The sequence below is a fragment of the Saimiri boliviensis genome, chromosome 3 (assembly GCF_048565385.1).
Source record: "Saimiri boliviensis isolate mSaiBol1 chromosome 3, mSaiBol1.pri, whole genome shotgun sequence".
In the NCBI taxonomy this organism is placed as follows: Eukaryota; Metazoa; Chordata; class Mammalia; order Primates; family Cebidae; genus Saimiri; species Saimiri boliviensis.
The window spans coordinates 7,650,470-7,668,879 of NC_133451.1; the positions used below are offsets into that span (position 1 = coordinate 7,650,470).

General features: G+C 41.5%; 1 protein-coding gene across 2 annotated transcripts in view; it reads right to left on the reverse strand.

Moving 5' to 3' along the window:
* STK32B (serine/threonine kinase 32B) overlaps positions 1-18,410 on the reverse strand; it is a 440,698-nt gene that overhangs the window by 319,922 nt on the left and 102,366 nt on the right. Inside the window, exons 1-2 of one of the 2 annotated variants that reach the window (XM_074395883.1) lie at positions 11,176-11,653; positions 11,032-11,087 (exon numbers count right to left, since the gene is read on the reverse strand). In XM_074395883.1, coding sequence (XP_074251984.1) covers positions 11,032-11,087; positions 11,176-11,290 — 171 coding nt within the window. In that variant the 5' untranslated portion in view covers positions 11,291-11,653. Of the gene's footprint in view, positions 1-11,031; positions 11,088-11,175; positions 11,654-18,410 lie in introns of those variants that run through there. The other variant, XM_039468436.2, reaches the window with a different exon arrangement.

The window sequence follows — 18,410 nt, forward strand, 5'->3', positions numbered from 1 at the left end:
AACAGACTGTGAAATAAATAAAGAATATATAGTATACAGCAGGGAGGTGGAAGAGGGATAACACTGGAATAAATGCCTGATGTAGGCGACGTCGGGGGATGGAGACAGCAAACCACCATGGCATGTATGTACCTATGCAACAATCCTGCAGGATGCAGGATGTGCACATGTACACCAGAGCTCAAAGTACAGTAAAAAAATGCTTCAAGAATATAAAAAGAAAAGAAAATCACTTGATGCAGAAAAGTAACAAAGAAGAAAAAAGAATATATAATATAATCCTTTAGATCAACAATTTAAAACATAATACTGGGACATACACTTATAAAGTCGACAGATAAATTAAAAGGTAGTTTTAAATATTCAATTAATCCACAACAATATAGGAAAGAAGAAACAGAGACCAAAAAAAAAAAAAGAGAGAAGAGATAAGAAGAAAACAAATAAAACAACAATAGACCTAAATAAAACCATATCAATTATTACATCAACTGAGAATGGACTAAACAAACAACACAACTAAAAGGCAGAGATTGTCAGAATGGATTTCTTTTTAAAGCAAGACCCAACTATATGCTGTCCTCAAGAAATTAATGTTAAATATAAAAGCAAAGAATAACAATAAATGCATAGAAAAATACATGTAATACAAGCAGTAAGCATAAGTAGGTTAGAATGGCTATATAATTTCATTTGTAAGTCCTATCAAACACTTTAAAAAGTAACACCAACTTTATACAAGCATTTTAAGAAAATGAAGAAAAATGTCTGAATTCAGTAAGCATACATGAATTAGAATGGGTATTTTAATCTCAAAGAAAGTACGTTTCAAAATAAGGAGTACTAGAAGAAAAAGAGAAGGATATTTTACAATGGTAATAGGGAAAATTCATCATGAGGAAATAACAATCATAAATGCGTATGCATCTAACAACAAATCTCAAAGTATAAGAAGCAAATATTGACAGGCTTAAAGGAAGAAGAAATAATTTCACAGAGTTGGTTATTTTACACAACTGTCCAGAAATTAATAAAACACCTAGATTTTAAAAATCAGCAATAACATGGAAGCTCTGAATACTACTTTGAATCAACTAATATTTATTGAATCTTACACCTAACAACTTTGAAATACACATTCTTTTCAAGTGGGCATTGTGCATTTACTAAGGTAGATCATAAGCTGGGCATAAAATGAGTCTCCATAAATATAAATAAATTGAAATTGTAGAATATGTTCTTGGACCACAATGAAAGAAATTAGAACCAGTAACAATAAGAAGCTTAGAAAAAGAGCAAAATTTGGAAGTTAAACAGCACACAACTAAATAATTCATGGGTCAAAGAAGAAATCACAAGGGAAATTAGAAAATATTATCAACTAAGTAATAAATAAAATACAACATATCAAATTTTAGGGGTGTAGCTAAAGCAGTCCTTAGAAGAAAATTTATAGCTTAAAATACTTACATTAGAAAAAAAAAGTCTAAAATCAATGACCTAAGGTTCTATCTTGAAGAGCTAAGATTATAAACTGACCAAGAAAGTAAGAGAAAGAAGACAAGCTGCTAATATCAGAAGTGAAAGAGGAGTTACAACCACAGACACTGCAAAAATTAAAAAGATCATACAAGAACATCATGAATTACTTTGTATGAACAAATTTGCCAATATGGAGAAAATTGATTAATTTCTTGAAAAATACAACTAACTAAAATTTACATTAGAAAAAAATACAAATTCTGAGTGCCTTATATCTACTAAAGAAGGTAATTTTGTAGCCAAAATCCTTACTAGAAAGAAAATTCTATACCCAGATCACTCCATGTGTAAATCCTATCAAACATTTAAAGAAGTAACACCAGCTTTACACAAGTGCTTTCAGAAAACAGAGAAGGAAAATGTCTGAACTCATGTTTGAGACTACTATAACCCTAAAAACAAATTTGATGAAGATATTACAAAAAATAGCAGACTAATATTTTTATGAATGTAGATGTAAAATTCTCTAATAAGATATTAGCAAATCAAATTTAACAATGTATAAAAAGAATAAAGTATATTCAAATGGGATTTATCTCAGTAATTCATAGTTGGTTTAAAATTTGGAAATTAACCAATGTAATTAAGCACAGTAACAGAATAAGGGGAAAAAAATATGATCATTTCAATCCATGCAGAAAAAGTATTTGATAGAATTCAACAAGACATGATAAACACTTCCAGAAAACTAAAACCGAAAAAAGAGTTGCTCAATTTGATAAAGAGCATCTCTGAAAAACTTAGCTAAGAATGCTCTTAATGATGAAAAACTGAACTCTTTTTTTCCCCTAAAATTAAGAACAAAGCAAGGATGCTTGCTCACATGACTTCTCCTCAATATTGTACTGAAGGTTTTAGCTACTCCAATAAAGATTTTAAAAGCATAAACAAAGGGAAAAGTAGGTAAAACTACTTTTATTAACAAATGGAATGATTGTTGACACAGAAAATCTCCAGAATACTATAAAACAACCATTACAACTAATTATTTAATAATCAAGGTCTCAAGGTATGAGATGAAGATAAGAAAATTGATTGTATTTATTATATCTAGTAGTAAACAATTAAAAACAATTTCATTACAATAGTGCTTTCCCCCTGTCCTTCCCAAAAAACCTCATGAACTATTTGGAAAAAACGTTAGTGCAGAAAAGGGCAAAGCCTCTACCTTAAAAATGACAAAACATCCCTAATATAGAATTTTAGATACCTAATAAAATAAAGATAAATAGAAGTAAAGAGATCTATCATCTCCATGGATTAGAAGACTCGTTACTCTTAAGACAGAATTATTTCCAAATTGATATACAGATTTAATGTACCAACTGTAATCCCACAGTTTTTTTGCAGAATTGATAAGCAACTCAAAAATTTGTATGAAAATCAATGCTCGCCGGGCGCGGTGGCTCAAGCCTGTAATCCCAGCACTTTGGGAGGCCGAGGCGGGTGGATCACGAGGTCAAGAGATCAAGACCATCCTGGTCAACATGGTGAAACCCCGTCTCTACTAATGGTGCAAAAAATTAGCTGAGCATGGTGGCGCGTGCCTGTAATCCCAGCTACTCCGGAGGCTGAGGCAGGAGAATTGCCTGAACCCAGGAGGCGGAGGTTGCGGTGAGCCGAGATCGCGCCATTGCACTCCAGCCTGGGTAACAAGAGCGAAACTCCGTCTCAAAAAAAAAAGAAAATCAATGCTCTAGAACATCCAAAACAATCTTGAAAGAGAATAAATGTGGAGGACTTACACTACCTGATTTTAAGACGTACCAGAAACCTGCAGTAATTATGACAGGCTAGTACTTGCATAATGATCAACAAGTAGGTCAAATGAACAAAACTGAGAGTACAGAAGAAGACATACAAATCATCTTCTTTTTCTTATGAATCCCAAAGCAATCTGTGATGGTTAATATTAAGCATCAATTTGACTGGATGGAAGGATGCAAAATACTGGTTCTGGATGTATCTGGGTATGTCTGAGAGGGTGTTGCCATAAGAGATTAACATTTGAGACAGTGGACTGGAAGAGGAAGACCCACCTCAGGAAGACCCACCTGCAACATGGGTGGGCACCAACCAATTGGCTTCCAGTACAGCTAGAAAAAGCAGGCAGGAGAAGGTGCAAGAAACTGACTTGCTGAGTCTTCTAGCCTTCATCTTTCTCCTGTGATGGATGTTTTCTGCCCTAGAACATTAAATTCCAAGTTCTTTGGCTTTTGGATTCTTGGAGTTACACCAGTAGTTTGCCAGGGACTCTTAGGCCTTTGGTTACAGACTGAAGGCTGCAATGTCAATTTCTCTGGTTTGAGGCTTTAGGACTCAAACCGAGCCACTGCTGGCTTCCTTGCTCCTCAACTTTCGGATGGCCTAATGTAGGACTTCACCTTGTGATCATGCGAGGCAATTTTCTTAATAAACTCCCCTTCATACATACATATATCCTATTAGTTCAGTCCCTCTAGAAAGCCTAGTATACAATCCAATAAGCAAAACAAATCCTTTTCAAGAAATTGATGTCCATACTAGCAAGGAAGAAACAAACAAACAAACTTGACCCTACTTCACACTACACAAAAAATCAATTGAAGATGAATTACAGACTAAACCTATAAGCTAAAACTATAAAACTTTTAGAAAGTAAACATAGAAAAATATCTTTGTGAATTGAGTGTATTTTGGTGAGTCAGGTTTTCTTATACAAATTGTATAAAACAAATACTCTAAAAGCAAACATACCCAACAAATCAGATCTCATCAAAATGGAAACGTTTCATGCACCAAAACACACCACTAATAAAATTAACAGGTAAACAAGTCTGGTTGAAAATAGTCTCATGTCTGACAAAAGACTGGTATCCAGATATGTATTCCATAATTAAGTAATAAGACAAACAACCTATTTTACAAAAAAAAAAAAAATAGCAAAATGTTTCGAACAGGCACTTCACAAAATTTCTATAATTGTCCACTAAGATACATAACTGGCCATTAAGCATATGAAAAAATACTTATCATCATGAGTCATCAGGGAAATGTAAGTTTAAATCACATTGAGATCCTACCAAACTCTCATCAGAATAGCTAAAGTTAAAAATATTGATAGCATCATATGTTGGCAAGGATGTGAAACAAATGGAACTCTTAGTAAGAGAATAAAATGGTACAGACACGCTCGAAAATCTTTTGGCATTTTTGTATAAAACTAAATACACACCTAATCTATGACCCATAAATTCCCAATCCTAGATATTTACCCAAAATAAACAAAATCATATGTCCATAAGAAGACTGCTGTACAAATTTTCCTAGTAACTTTTAACAAAATAATCAAAACTAGAAACAGTCCTGAAGTCTATCATGATAAAAATGTATTAACCAACTGTGAGATATTAATGGAATTGAATACTATTCTTCAATAAGAAGGGAAAGATACAAAGCAACATAAATGAATCTCAGAAAACATTATATTAAAAAATTACATAAAATTCAAAATGTTACGAAGCTTTACACAAAAGAGTATATATTGAATGATTCCATTTTATACTAAATTTTAGAACAGGCAACTCTATAATGAATGGAGTAGTTGAATTTGGGATACATTTTGACTGTAAAGGGTCAAGAGGGGACTTCTGGGTGGTGATATTCTGTATTGTGGTTTGGGTTTAGGTTACTCAGATGTATGCATTTCTCAAAAGTCAACAAATGTAAATTTAAGATGTGTGCATTCTGTTGTACGTACATCTTACATCAAAAAAAGAATTATTGCCATGGGAAGGAATGGAATAAAAAAGAAAGAAAAAGAACAAAAAAAGAAAAACTATAAGCAAGTCTTTATGTTGAAATATTTAAGGGGAAATGTACAGATATGTACAATTTACTATGAAATGCATCAAAAAATAAGATGGACTGATGTGTGGGTAGAAGGATAAGTATTTCCTAAAATAAGTTTGGTAAAATGTTAATTGGGAATGCAGGTGGAAGACATAGGTGCTTGCTGTAAAATTCTTTCAATGTCACGGTGTTTGCACATTTTCATACTAAAATGATGGGAAAAAATCATATGGGTATCCAGTCAACCCTGCCCTTGAGAGCAAGAGCATCACAGTTTTTGAAGTTTGAATTAGGCATCCTCCACTCCATCCCTGGACACTTATACACTATGGGTGGTCCTCCCCTACCATGCTTTTCAGAGTAGACTCTAATGATCTGTTTTCTTCTTTGCCTCTTGAGTGTATCTGAGAGATCCTAAAAGGCAGGCACCATATCTGGTTCATTTTTGTAGCCTCAGTACCTAGAATAGGGCCCAGAGCAACTTGGTCCTCCATATTTTGGATGGATGGATGGATGGATGGATGGATGGATGGATGGGTGGGTGGGTGGATGGATGCACAGATGAATAAATGAGTGGATGAGTAAATTAAAAAATGAACCTAAGCTGCCTGATTTTATATCAATTCCACACAAACTTCCAATAACAGGACAAGACACAGACTTAGAGAAAATATAGACAGTGTCAGCACTAAGCTGACCGTTTCCAAGAAGTATGAGTGTCATGCAAGATCATGAATCTTGCCAGGCCTTATCCCATCATTTACCAGCAGCGATGGATGTCATATGGTGAGATATTCTGGGAACTTAAGTATATACAACAGTCCTGCTTGTCCCAGTACCATATTTGTGTCCAGGCAGGTGCCCCTCCAAGCCAGAACTCTTCATGCCACACACTGTCAAAAAGCACATTCAGTTAAAGTCTCCCTTACTCACTCCCTGCTGCCTAGGGGAAAAAGAACCTTGAGCAATACAACAAGCAACATTTATTGAATATCAGATTGGATTCTGTGCTAGACACTCTACTATACCATCACATGAACCTCTCACAACAGCCCTATCAGAAGACACCAATATGCCCATTTTACAAGGGAAGACACAGAGGCTCCAAGTGCATCCATGAACAGCATTTGAATCCTTGTTTGTCTAGTTCTCAAACTGCTTGCTCTCTGTGCTGCACCATGCTGCCTTGCACTCTCATAAACACTCGCTGTGCTGACTTCCCAGTGGTGGTCACTACCCCAAGGGAAATTTGTGTCTGTCCAAGATATTATGTAAGGATGAGCTCCTCCTTATAAACACTGACTAACTGGTCACTCCTCTGGAAAGTTCTCCAAAGTAGGGACCCAATTCCAGCTGGATCAGGGGAGTAGGTGGAGTATAGATGGTGAACTTGCTTTAAGGGGGAAAAAGGCGTTTGCACCACAACATCCTGGCTGGTGGGGGCTGGAATGAGTGTTCAGAATGCAAGCTATTCATTGGAGACATTTTTTTGGAAGGGTGCCAGTGGAGGAAGAAGCCAGCATGAATGATGGAAGGTCAGGGACAGAAATAAGGGAAAGCTTTGCTAAGATCCACCTTCTAGAGAAAAAGACAAATCCAGAAGGCAGTGGGAGCACCTTGGGTCCACCTCTGGGAGGGCAGCAGGGACCAATGGGCAGCTTCAGGCCCCTGGAGCTCTACTGATTCTGGGATCTCGGTCCTGGCTTTGCCTGGCACTTCCTTCCATTTAGGAAGTGCAGGTAAGAAGGGAAATAGAAGACCTAGAGTCCGGGTCCTCATGCTGGCCAGTTTGGAGGCAGGAAATGCTAAGGGATAGTGTGAGTGCCAAGCAGAGTGGACAGCAGGCTGGGAGCAAGGGCCCATGGGAAGACAGTGGAGGCACGAGGAAGGGCTGAGAGGTGTGTCTGTAAACTGGCCCTGAGTTCTGTTCATCAGTCTGCAGGACCATGTGGCTCGTCCCACCACACAAGGGAAATTTTAAGTCTTCACCATACAATCCAGGCCTGGAGAACAAAACACCCTCCCTTCTTGACCCACCAGGAAGTATCAGAAGGAGCAAGTGAGGGGCTAGTGTGATGCGTGGGCTCCAGAATAAAAGCAGGCATGGGAGGCTCAGCAGGATGCAAAGCGGCACCTGTCAGATCTTCAACACGATTTCTGAATAATCATTTGCAGAGAGTCAAAAGCACCAAGGAGACAAGAGTAAACTCGTGTGTAACAGTTTGCTGTACGTGGAAACTCTCTTCTCTTTGGCTCTTTCTAGAACCCTCCTTCTCCCCACCTGGGCTAAAGCCTGCACAAGCTCTTGTCCCACAATTGTGCCATGTACTAGTCAGGTTTCCCCAGAATACAGAATCAACAGAATGGGGATAGATGGATAGACGGATAGACAGACAGATAGACAGACAGACAGACAGACAGACAGACAGACAGAGACAGATTTATTTTAAAGAACTGATTGGCACAATTGTGGGGGCTTGCAAATCTGACTTCTGACATTTGCAGGGCAGGCTGGCAGGCTGGAAATCCAGGAGAGTTGATACCGCAACTCCAGTCCAAAGGCCACCAGGAGGCAGAATTCCTCTTTCAATAGGGGAAGTCAGCCTTTTTCTCCTGAGATCTTTAACTGGTTGGATGAGGCCCATCCACATTGTGGAGAGTCAGCTTCTTTACCCAAAGTCTACTGATTTAAACATTAATCTCATCTAAACCAATACCTTCACAGTGACATCTAAATTGAAGTTTGACCAAACATCTAGGCACCATGGCCTAACCAAGTTGATACATAAAATTAACCATCACATATTGTATCACAATTTACTGTTTTTTTACATCTGATTTCTAAACAAGATTCCTGCCCTCAGGAAGTTCCAAGTCTTGTCAGGAAAACAATGTCTACTGCAGTACATGGCCCCATCAGTGGCCCAGTGAATGCTAAATTACCCAGTGACCCAATTCACTCAACAGCATAAATGACCAACACTGTTAAATGTGCATGTGGAGGACCTCAGGAATGAGATTCTGAAAAGGCAGGAAGCTCTATGGTGCCTGCGTGTCCCTACAGTGAAGTCCAGATTGTGTGGAAAAGACAAATTAAAGTTGCAGAACTCAGCACAACTCAATACCATTCTGGTTAGTGAATTAATCCCAAATATGTCATGTTTAGAAAGGCTTCTGTAAGAAGGGCCAATAAGCCAAAGAAAAGCAGAAATCATCAGATAATACTCCCCATGGAAGAAGAGATTTTTCCCGGGAATAGAGCTGATCACTGAACATACTGGTCCATACAACTGTCTACCCCATCAGACGATGAGTTTCTGGTCAGTTGGGACCACATCTTACTCAACTCTGCTCCCTAAGCAGCGAGCACAAGGATGGTTAGTATATTGGACATTATACTTTTGCGTGCCCACCCGAGCTATCCTCCTGCCCTGCTCTACTGGAAGAACTTGTCTCCCAATTACAGGCTGAAAATTGAAGATGCTTAATTTCCCAGCATCCTCAGCAGCAAGGGGTGCCATGCGACCAGTTACAGCCAATGAAACAGAAGGAGTTGGCTGGGAGGTTCTGGGAGGGAAGTCCTTCTCTAACAAAGTCACAGGAGTGAGGAGCAGTTGTGCGAAGATGTGACACACAGAACTCGGCAACTTATCTAAACCATTAGGTAGGAAGCCTGAGGAGAAAATCTCATCCCTCTGAGGGAAGTGGAAGGGGTGGGTGAACAGTGTGCAGACCTGTGATGACACCAGACAGCCTCTTCAGAGAGCCCCCTACCTATGGACCACTTAATTTGGTGGCACTTTCAAAATATATTCAAAATCTGACTCTCTCTCTCACCATCCCCAGTACCGCCACGTGCCCCAGGCCACCACCTCCTCTCCCCACAGGGCTCCCTACTGCTGCTGTGGCCCCTCCCAGGCTGTTCTCTGCACCGGCAGCCGAAGTGAACTTCTATGAACTTCAAACTGATCATGCCACTGCTCCTCCAGGACCCCCTGAATCTTCTCTTCTCACTTTGTGAAACAGCCAAAGCCTTTACTGCACAGATGAAGTCCTCCACAACCTGGGCCTCGCCGACTTCACTGACCTCACCTTGCACCACACCCATAGCCTAGAAGCCCCTCAAAGACACAGAGCACACTCCCTTCCACGAAATCTGCACTGAAAGTTCCCTCCTTCTGAAAACTGCCTGTCTTCCTCCTTTGCTTCCTTCAGGTCTGTGCTCACATGCCATCTTATCATCAAGGATGTTCCTGACACCCTGTATGAGAGCACTGTCCTGCAGAACCATCTATGACATGGAAATGCTCTATAACCTGAGCTTCCAATACAGTAGCCACTGGCCACATGTGGCTACTGAGCACCTGAAATGCAGCTAGTGTGCTGTGGATCTCAATTGTTATCATTTTACTTAATGTTAATTAATTTAAATTTAAAATATCCACGTGTGCTTAGTGGCTACCCTATTGATAGCGCAGCTCTACGGAATAGCAGCTTCTCCCTGCCACTCTCCCATGATTCCATGTTCCCCTTACCTTACTGTATTTTAATGTGCTTATCATTATCTAATGTACCATAAAGGTATATAATTATGTTTCTCATCTCTCTCATTTTTTAAATGTAAGCCCCACAAGAAAAGACATTTGGGTCTGTTTTGGTTACTATGGATCAACAGAGTCTAAAGCAGTGCCTAGTACAGGGTTTGCATTCAATGAGTGTGCATGGATTGGATTAGTAAATGCAGCGAAGGAGGAAAGGAAGGTGTCTTGGTCTATCCAACTTCTTAGGTCACATGTCTCGTGCAGCTCTACGAGTTTTAAATAGTCTAACCAAGAGTGTGTGTGGTGCTGAAATAGCAGGTCCCTGGTCAGCCTTCAGTTCAAATCCCACTTATGATACTTCCTGCCTATGTGGCCCCTGCTCCGTCTTTCTAAGCTGCACAGACTAACTTTTACATCTAAAACTTAGGGCCATGTTTATTTTTCTGTTGTACCCTTAGCACTCAGCACAGTGTTTAGCACACAGTTAGTGTTCAATAAATATTCATTAACAGAAGGACTTGACTCCTTTCTCCCCCTACCCCATATCCAGCTTTTCCATCTGTAAAATGGAAAGAACACTAGTTCTGAAAAAACATAACAGAATACCTGGCATTCAATAGGTTCTCAAAGCAATTATTGCACCCCCAAAATTTCTGAGTATGTGAGAACAGACTGGGGCTTGACTGGTTTTCTAAAAACTCCTGCCATCTTCTGGTCTTCTACACCCTTTCACCAAAAATAGTCAAAGATCACAAACACAAACTTTCCAAAACAATAAATGTCTACATTGCTAGAAAGAGCTGCCTTTGTGAGGTTCATGGTTTTTTTTTTTTCCTACTTTCCTGATTTAGATTCTCAAGGAACAAATAGCAGTGGCAATCTTGAAATAATTACCATTATAATTCACCTAAGCCAGGGCTGTCGTGGTAACTTAATTTTCAGAATAAAATTACACCAGACCCAAAGGAAACTATTCAGACTTCTTTTCGCATTCCAAGTTTGTCAAATCGAAATCTTACCGTCAAACAGGATATTCCCAGTGCCCAGCAACCAACACACAGACACACAAATACACACACATACTTAAGCCCAGTGGGCTAGGCATTCATATTCTTACCTTTCCAAAACTCCCTTTACCAATGGCCCGCAGAATCTGAAAGTGGTCAAAGTTGACTGCAAAAGAAAAAAAAAAAAGGACACAAGTCAGATTTGCTAAACCTGGTATTGCTCCTTGAATATCCTTACCTGTCTCCCTACCCACCTATTCCAAAGGCTCCTGAGTCGGGTGCACTATACTTGCCCGAGCAGCCGTCCACCCCTGAATGGATCCACAAGCGAATCTGCAGCACATTCCACTTGCTCCCCATCACACGCATGGCCCATCTCAAGTCTCCCCTTCACATCACGCTTCCCGACGGGGCTCTGCATTCTTGCTGCTGCACTCTCCACCCCCTGCCTGGCTTCTCCCCGCTTCCCTACACCAGCACAGGTCAACGATGTATGGCCTTGCCAGGAAATCCCATGGCCTCCTCCCCTCCTTTGACTTGTCCACCCTCTCAATGCTGCCTTTCACACTCCACTTCCCTCTGCACACACAGCCGTGTCCTCCCAGGCTTTAAATACTGGAGTCTGTCAAGCCTTTGTCCTATAACCATTCTCTTGCCAAGGGCTCCAAAGGCTGCAACGACCACCCGGTTGGCAGTGAATCTCCAGTGGTCTCTGGCCTTGGCTGTAGGTGTTAATGCCTGCCCCATAGGTCCTCACGGAGGTTCCAAAGCCACTGTGAACTCCACAGATCCAAAGCAGAATGCATTCATCCTGCATTCTGCTTTGGATCTGTGGAGTTCACAGTGGCTTTATATTGAGTACTGAATACTGAGTACGCTCAACATTCACCAAGCGTACCCACACAAAACCCAGGACTTGTTCTTGACTCCTTTCTCCCCCTACCCCATATCCAGTCTTTCATCAGGTAGCTCCAAATCGTCTCTGTACTGTCTCTCACACCCATCCACCCCGATGGCCACTCCTCTGGTCTAATCCACCATCTTCTGTCTTCTGGACCACTGTGGTGGCATCCCAACATCCTCACTCAACGCTTCCACTCAGGGAAATGTGTGAGTAGCTGAGTGATCTTGCTTGTGCTCTGTTTCTCCCCTCCGATGCCTGCTCCATTGCTCTCAGAGGAAAAAGCAAATCCTTCCCCAGGAATGCAGGGTTCCAGCTGCTTCTCCTGCCTCCCCTCCCTGCTTACTCCCATCACCTACTGCCAGACACGTAGAGCAGCCACTTCCAGGCCTTTGGTGCTCCCCTGCTGGCCCTACCCTTATTCTCTCTGCATCCCCAGAAGGCTACCCTCACCCTGCAGACTAAGTCTGGCTCCCTACGATACACTCTCATAGCACTGTGGAACTTTCCCCCAAAATACATGGCTTTGTATAATTTTACCTTTGTGTATTTCATTAAGTTCACTTTTCCCTGCTAAACTCTAAGCTCCCTGACTTCAAGGGCCATGTTTATTTTTCTATTGTACCCTTAGCACTCAGCACAGTGTTTAGCACACAGTTAGTGTTCAATAAATATTCATTAACAGAAGGAATGATTGAATGAACTGATCTCCATATTCATAGCGCCCAACACAACTCCTGGTACATAATAAGTGTTCGGTAAATATTTTTGAATTAGATTGAATTACAGCCAGTTTCCAATAACTAGAAAAGACATGTTATTTAGAAAAAAATGAAGCGAATTGATTAGTTCACCACATAATGGAAGCAAGAATGTGAGGAAGTAAATGAATACAATTAGTTCCTTGTATATTAAACTTAGGCAATGGAGGATAATTATGTTGAGTGGTGTCCCTGCCAAGCCAAAGTCAGAATCCAGCATGCGATCGAATGCCTAACGTGCTTAGAATAGAAAGATGGGGTTAATGGTTAACTTACTAAAACCTTGGTTCTTTGACTTAGATTTATTTCCTGTCAGGATAACTTGCCAAGAAAGAAATTCCATATTTTCACCTCTTACTCACCAAAGGTCAGAGAAGAGGAAAAAAGCAATGAGCGTGGACTGCAGCTTGGCATGTAATCAGCAGCATGCTGGGAAATGCACATATCCCATCCAGAAGCTCCTGAGGTCCCCACGGGGCAGGTACCACTGTCAGGACCTCAAATCAGCATTGAAAATCACGGGTTCCCTGAAGATACCATGCTGCTACACGCTGCCATATCTTTGTGCTGCTGTTCCCCTCACCTGCAAGACCATTTCTCCAACACCCCTTATTTTGGGGAAGACTTTTCACTGGCCTTTGACATGAAGCCATGCACTTGCTCTCTTGTGAAGCTTTTCCCCAACCCCCAACTAACCATTTCTTTCCTTAGAGGTAACACTGCACCTTCTGCAGACATCTAACAGTTTGAGGGAATATGCCCCGGAGTCAGACTGCCTGGGTCCACAACACAGCTCGGCTCAGTCAGTGTGTCCTTAGCCGCATCATTTAGCCTCTGAGGTGACTGGATTGGAGGGGAGGTGCATTCTTATTTGTAAAACAGAGGAAATGGAGCCTACCTTCCATAAAGAGCTCAGAATTGTGCCTGGCACACTACAATCTTTCAAAAAGTGCTGGCTCTTTGTGTTAGGGGGTGAGGAGCATCCCCTCCCTCTTTTCGTGTTTCTTCCAGTTGGGATATTGCCTTACACATTGGTGGCCTTTTGCCCCAGCCAAGGTGGTGCAAGTTATCCCAGTGGTGAACTGGAAAAGAAATGGGACTGGCGTATTGATGCTCACTGTACCCTCTCTGTGGAGTCTGTCTGACTTCGGGGGGCGACCTCTCTTCGGCTCCTTCTTGCCGGAAGCTTTTCAGGACCAGCTGCCATGTGGAGAGGTCTATGGGGTCCAGATTTGATATTGGTCAAGTGGAAAAGTCCAGCTAATTCTGGGCTTCAGCATTAAGGAGCGCATGATTCCTGCTTTCCTGAGTTACCTTCCTTAGCTTTATCACTCTAAAGGTGAGAGTTCGTTCTCCATCAGCCTCCCTGTCTGTCTTGTCTCCTAACTGGAGGAAGGTGTTAATTACTGAGCAAATGGTCAAATGCCAAAAGCCATTATTACCTTAATAATTAGTGTTATCACATTGTAAATATTCCCACTCATCTATATCCCCTACAAAACTGTGGGCTCCTTTGGGGAAACCAGCAGAATGTATGGGGCAAAAAGGCACTTAATGAATGCTTGTCTGCTTATTGGACTAGATTGGATTTAGGTGACATTGAGCACACGGCCTGTGGTACCTGTTAATTTGGCGTTTATCTGGGGTGTACTACACTTATACTTACATAATTGCACATAAAAGGAGACACTTTGAATAAGTTGAAAGTTAACACTTGGTTGACAAACAGATTAAAATGGCTTCAGTGAATGAAAATGCCAAGCCAACAATGGGTCCTAGAATCACACTGTCACCTGAGGCTGTTTGCCCGGAGTAGGAAGAGTTGGCAGGGGGATGTTAGAGGGTTGAAGAGTTTCTTTGGGTGACCATCTTTTCCTGGTTTCCTTGGGATCTTTCTGGTTTTAGCAGGGGAAGTCCGGCATCCTTGAAAACTGCCATGTCTGGGGAAAACCAGTTGGGCACCCTTGGTTTCTGATCATGCACCCATTCCATCTGAGGAAGCCACAAGCACTGCTTGGGCTGGCAGAGTGATTGGATTAGAGGTGAGGCACATTCTTGAAAAGTGGTGTCTCACCACCAGACTCAGAGACAAAGGGTGATACTACTGAAACTGTATCACTAGGGTAGAAATGGGCAAAGCACTGCTGCAATAGTAAAGACAAGGAGTGCCAGTGTCCTTGCCAAAAGCACAAGGACAGTGGCACCTGCCTTGCCAGCCATCATGAAGACAATGAAACAACAAATTGGGAGTGTTATTTGCTCAGCCATTCTCAATTTTCCCTTCTTTCTTGATAACGAAACCCCACTCTCCTTAGGGATCACTGTGGCCCGCCACAGGCAATGAATTATAAGTTGCCCATCCCCAGAAAACTCCTAATTGATCAAATCCAGTGGCATTTTCAGAATCACCTGGAACCTTGTTAAGATAGATCAGTGGGTACCACCTCCAGAGTTCACCTCCTGAATTTCTAAGGAGGCATTAGAAAATCTGCAATTCTAAGAAGTTTCTAGGTGGCGCTGATGGTTATGGGACTGCACTTTGGGAACTAAACTACCAATCTAATTGATCTGGACAATCACGTTCCCTACCTTTCCAGCCACTGTGCAGCCAGCAATGACCCTGTGACCCAGATCTAATTACTGAGATCTAAGCAGAGGATTGATGGAGACATTTTTGGGAAAGCATTTTTTGTGTATGTGATGAAAGGGGCACACTGAGCTAGAGTGGCCCTTCAACCCTCCTGCTTCTTCCTGTCTTGAATGTAGACATGATATCTGGAGCTGCAGCAGCCACCTTGTGACCATAAAGCCAAAAACATGAGCAAAAGGCCAAGACGGATGCAGGGAAGCCACTCCTTGTTGTGAGCCTCTGAACACGTGCCAGCAACTACTTACCTTGGGACTTAATATATTAGGAAAAAAGAACAAGACAATTTTATTTGTTCAGTGGGCCAGGTTGGCTATTACTAGAAGCCAGGAACATTCTTTCCTGATACTCAAAGCCAGGCATATAGCAATGGCTTACTAAATGCTAACTATTTTATTGCAAATTTCAAGCCCCACTGTAATTTTACTAAGAGGTCAAAGAACAAGAGTAATTTGGGACAACGACATAGTAGCCAGGCTCCCTGGATCCGAATTCTCACTCCACCACTCAGTGGCTGGGTGATGTTGGGGAAGCCACTTAGGCTCTCTGTGCATCAGCCGCCACGCTTATATAATGAGCATAATAAAACACCTACCTCATAATGTTGTAAATGATGTGTTAATTAACATAGGCTGAACATTTAGAATAGTACCAAGCACGAACTAATGGCTCCAAGTATTAGGTATTACTATGGATATTAGTCTATTTTAGTGGCTTTTCCTCATATTTCACCTTGTGATACGATACTGGTCTGATTAACTCATGACAAAACACTCCATGACTGATAAATCTGAAAGTGTGTTAGTGCCAATTAGTTACTGATGGTGATTGATCGCACTGGGTAAATCTGGTTGTCCTACTTTGCATGCCAGTAGGCTTTCTCATTTCCACTAGACCAGTTATTTCTAATGAATGTCACAGCACTCTTTCAACACTGCAATATTCATGAAGCTGTTTATGCAAACAGCCAAGTGTGAACTTTCAAGATGGCTACTAACTCTTTCAAACAATCTCTAACGGAAAGTAAACCACAGTCCACATCCTGTACAAACACATGCATTTAAGCATCGTGTGCATCACGTGAGGGAAGTAAGCAAGCAGCCCGTTCCTGCCCTCTGCAAAAGCCGAAACCTGCAGCTCATTCCTGGCAGGGTGGGTGCTGGGCACAAGACTGCACATGTGGGTCATGCGTGTGTTTAGTCTGGCTAGCCCAATAATTAAAATTGTTTTGAATAAGTTACAACATTCAAAAATTGAAAATGTCACCACGAAATTTTGGTTTCTGATATGTCTTAGTCTGTTTTATATTGCTATCACAGAATACTACAGACTGGATAATTTATTTTTTAAAATTATTTTTTCACAGTTCTGGAGGCTAGGAAATCCCAAATCCAGGTGCTGGCATCTGCTGAGGGCCGTCTTTCGGCATCATGGCACGGAAGAAGGGTAGGAGAGTGTAAGACAGCAAACAAGCAAGAGGGGGCTGAACTTGCTTTTGTAACTCACTCTGGTGATAACTAATCCACTCCCAGGATAATGACAGTAGTCCCTTCATGAGGGCAGAGATTTCATGGCCTAATCACCTTTGATTAGTCACCCCCAACACTGTTTCATTGGAGATTTAGTTTCCAACACATAAATTCTGGGGAACACATTAAAAACACAAGAAATTGGAAGATTTGCCAAAAATTCTGGGCCTATGATACCCTTCACAATATTCTCTCTGATTCGCCACTTTCACACCTGGCCCAGTTTATGCATCCCTGTTTCCTGCTTGATTCTGTAAGCATCTGAGGTTTGGGTCACTGGGCTGTAGAAGAAAGAGGCCCTATCTGTTGATGGGGAGACAGTCAGGCCATGGGTGGAAAGGAGGGTTTGCTATTCCCTGAACAAAGGTTTAAACAAAGATTTAAACCCAGCCCCACCATTTGAGTCAGTGTGAACCTGAGTAAATAAGTTAACTTCCAAGCCTTGATTTTCCATTTGATAAAATGGGGATAGTGATACCTGCATCCCTAAGTCAGGGTGAGAGCCACATACACTGACATAACAACAGGCCAACTCAGCAAACAGAAGCCACTGAAGAGTGGCCACCCAAATCCCTGGTCCAGCCATGGACCTTCAACCTAGTCACTTCACATCTCAGAATCTCCGTTTCTTCATCCGTAAAATGAGATAACACCTCTCTAGTAAGATTTTTCTTGGAATAAGACTATTATACAATCAGCATATAATGATGGTGATTATTTGTTTTTGAGTTTGTCTCTCTATAGTACAGAAATAATACAGGTAACCAAGTGACCCCTTAAGAAAGGGCCACAGTCCTGTTCACTGCTGAATCCAGGTGCCTGGCAGGTAGTGCACTGCTAAGTACTCTCAAGATAGTGAAATATGGGCCGGGTGCAGTGGCTCACGCCAGTATACCCAGCACTTTGGGAGGCTGAGGCAGGCAGATCATACAGTTAAGAGTTTGAAGCCAGCCTGGCCAATATGGTGAAACCCCATCTCTACTAAAAATACAAAAAAAAATTAGCCAGGTGTGGTGGCACGTGCCTGTAGTCCCAGCTACTCAGGAGGCTGAAGCAGGAGAATTGCTTGAATATGGGAGGCAGAGGTTGCACTGAGCCAAGATTGTGCCACTGTACTCCAGCATGGGGGACAGAGAAAGACTCTGTCTCAGAAAAAAAAAAAAAGATAATGGAATATATGTGTGAATGAATGACCTACACTGAGTGGTAGGAGAATGGGTAGGGGGCTCTCCCATGGAGTGGGAAATGACATCACTCTCTCTACAGGAAATTGTTGATGTTTATACAGAAAAGAGGCTGACCAAGTTGTAACAGGCATCCATCATGAAAAGTTTCCATTAGTCACTCATCCAAAAAATATTTTGGTGAGAAGAAAGGCATTTTTACTGAGTGGCTATACACTTGTTGAAATAACCACTGAGTGTATGCCGTCTTCCAGGCCCTGTACTAGGTACTGGGAACCAACAGTGAACAAAACCCACAATGACCCTTCATCTGGGGAGCTGACCTTCTGGTACAAGGAGACAAATAAATCCGTAGTTCAATAGTAGAAAGTGGTAAATTCTGGCCAAGCACGGTGGCTCATGTCTGTAATCCCAGCACTTTGGGAGGCCAAAGCAGGTGCATCACCTGAGGTCAGGGGTTTGAGCCA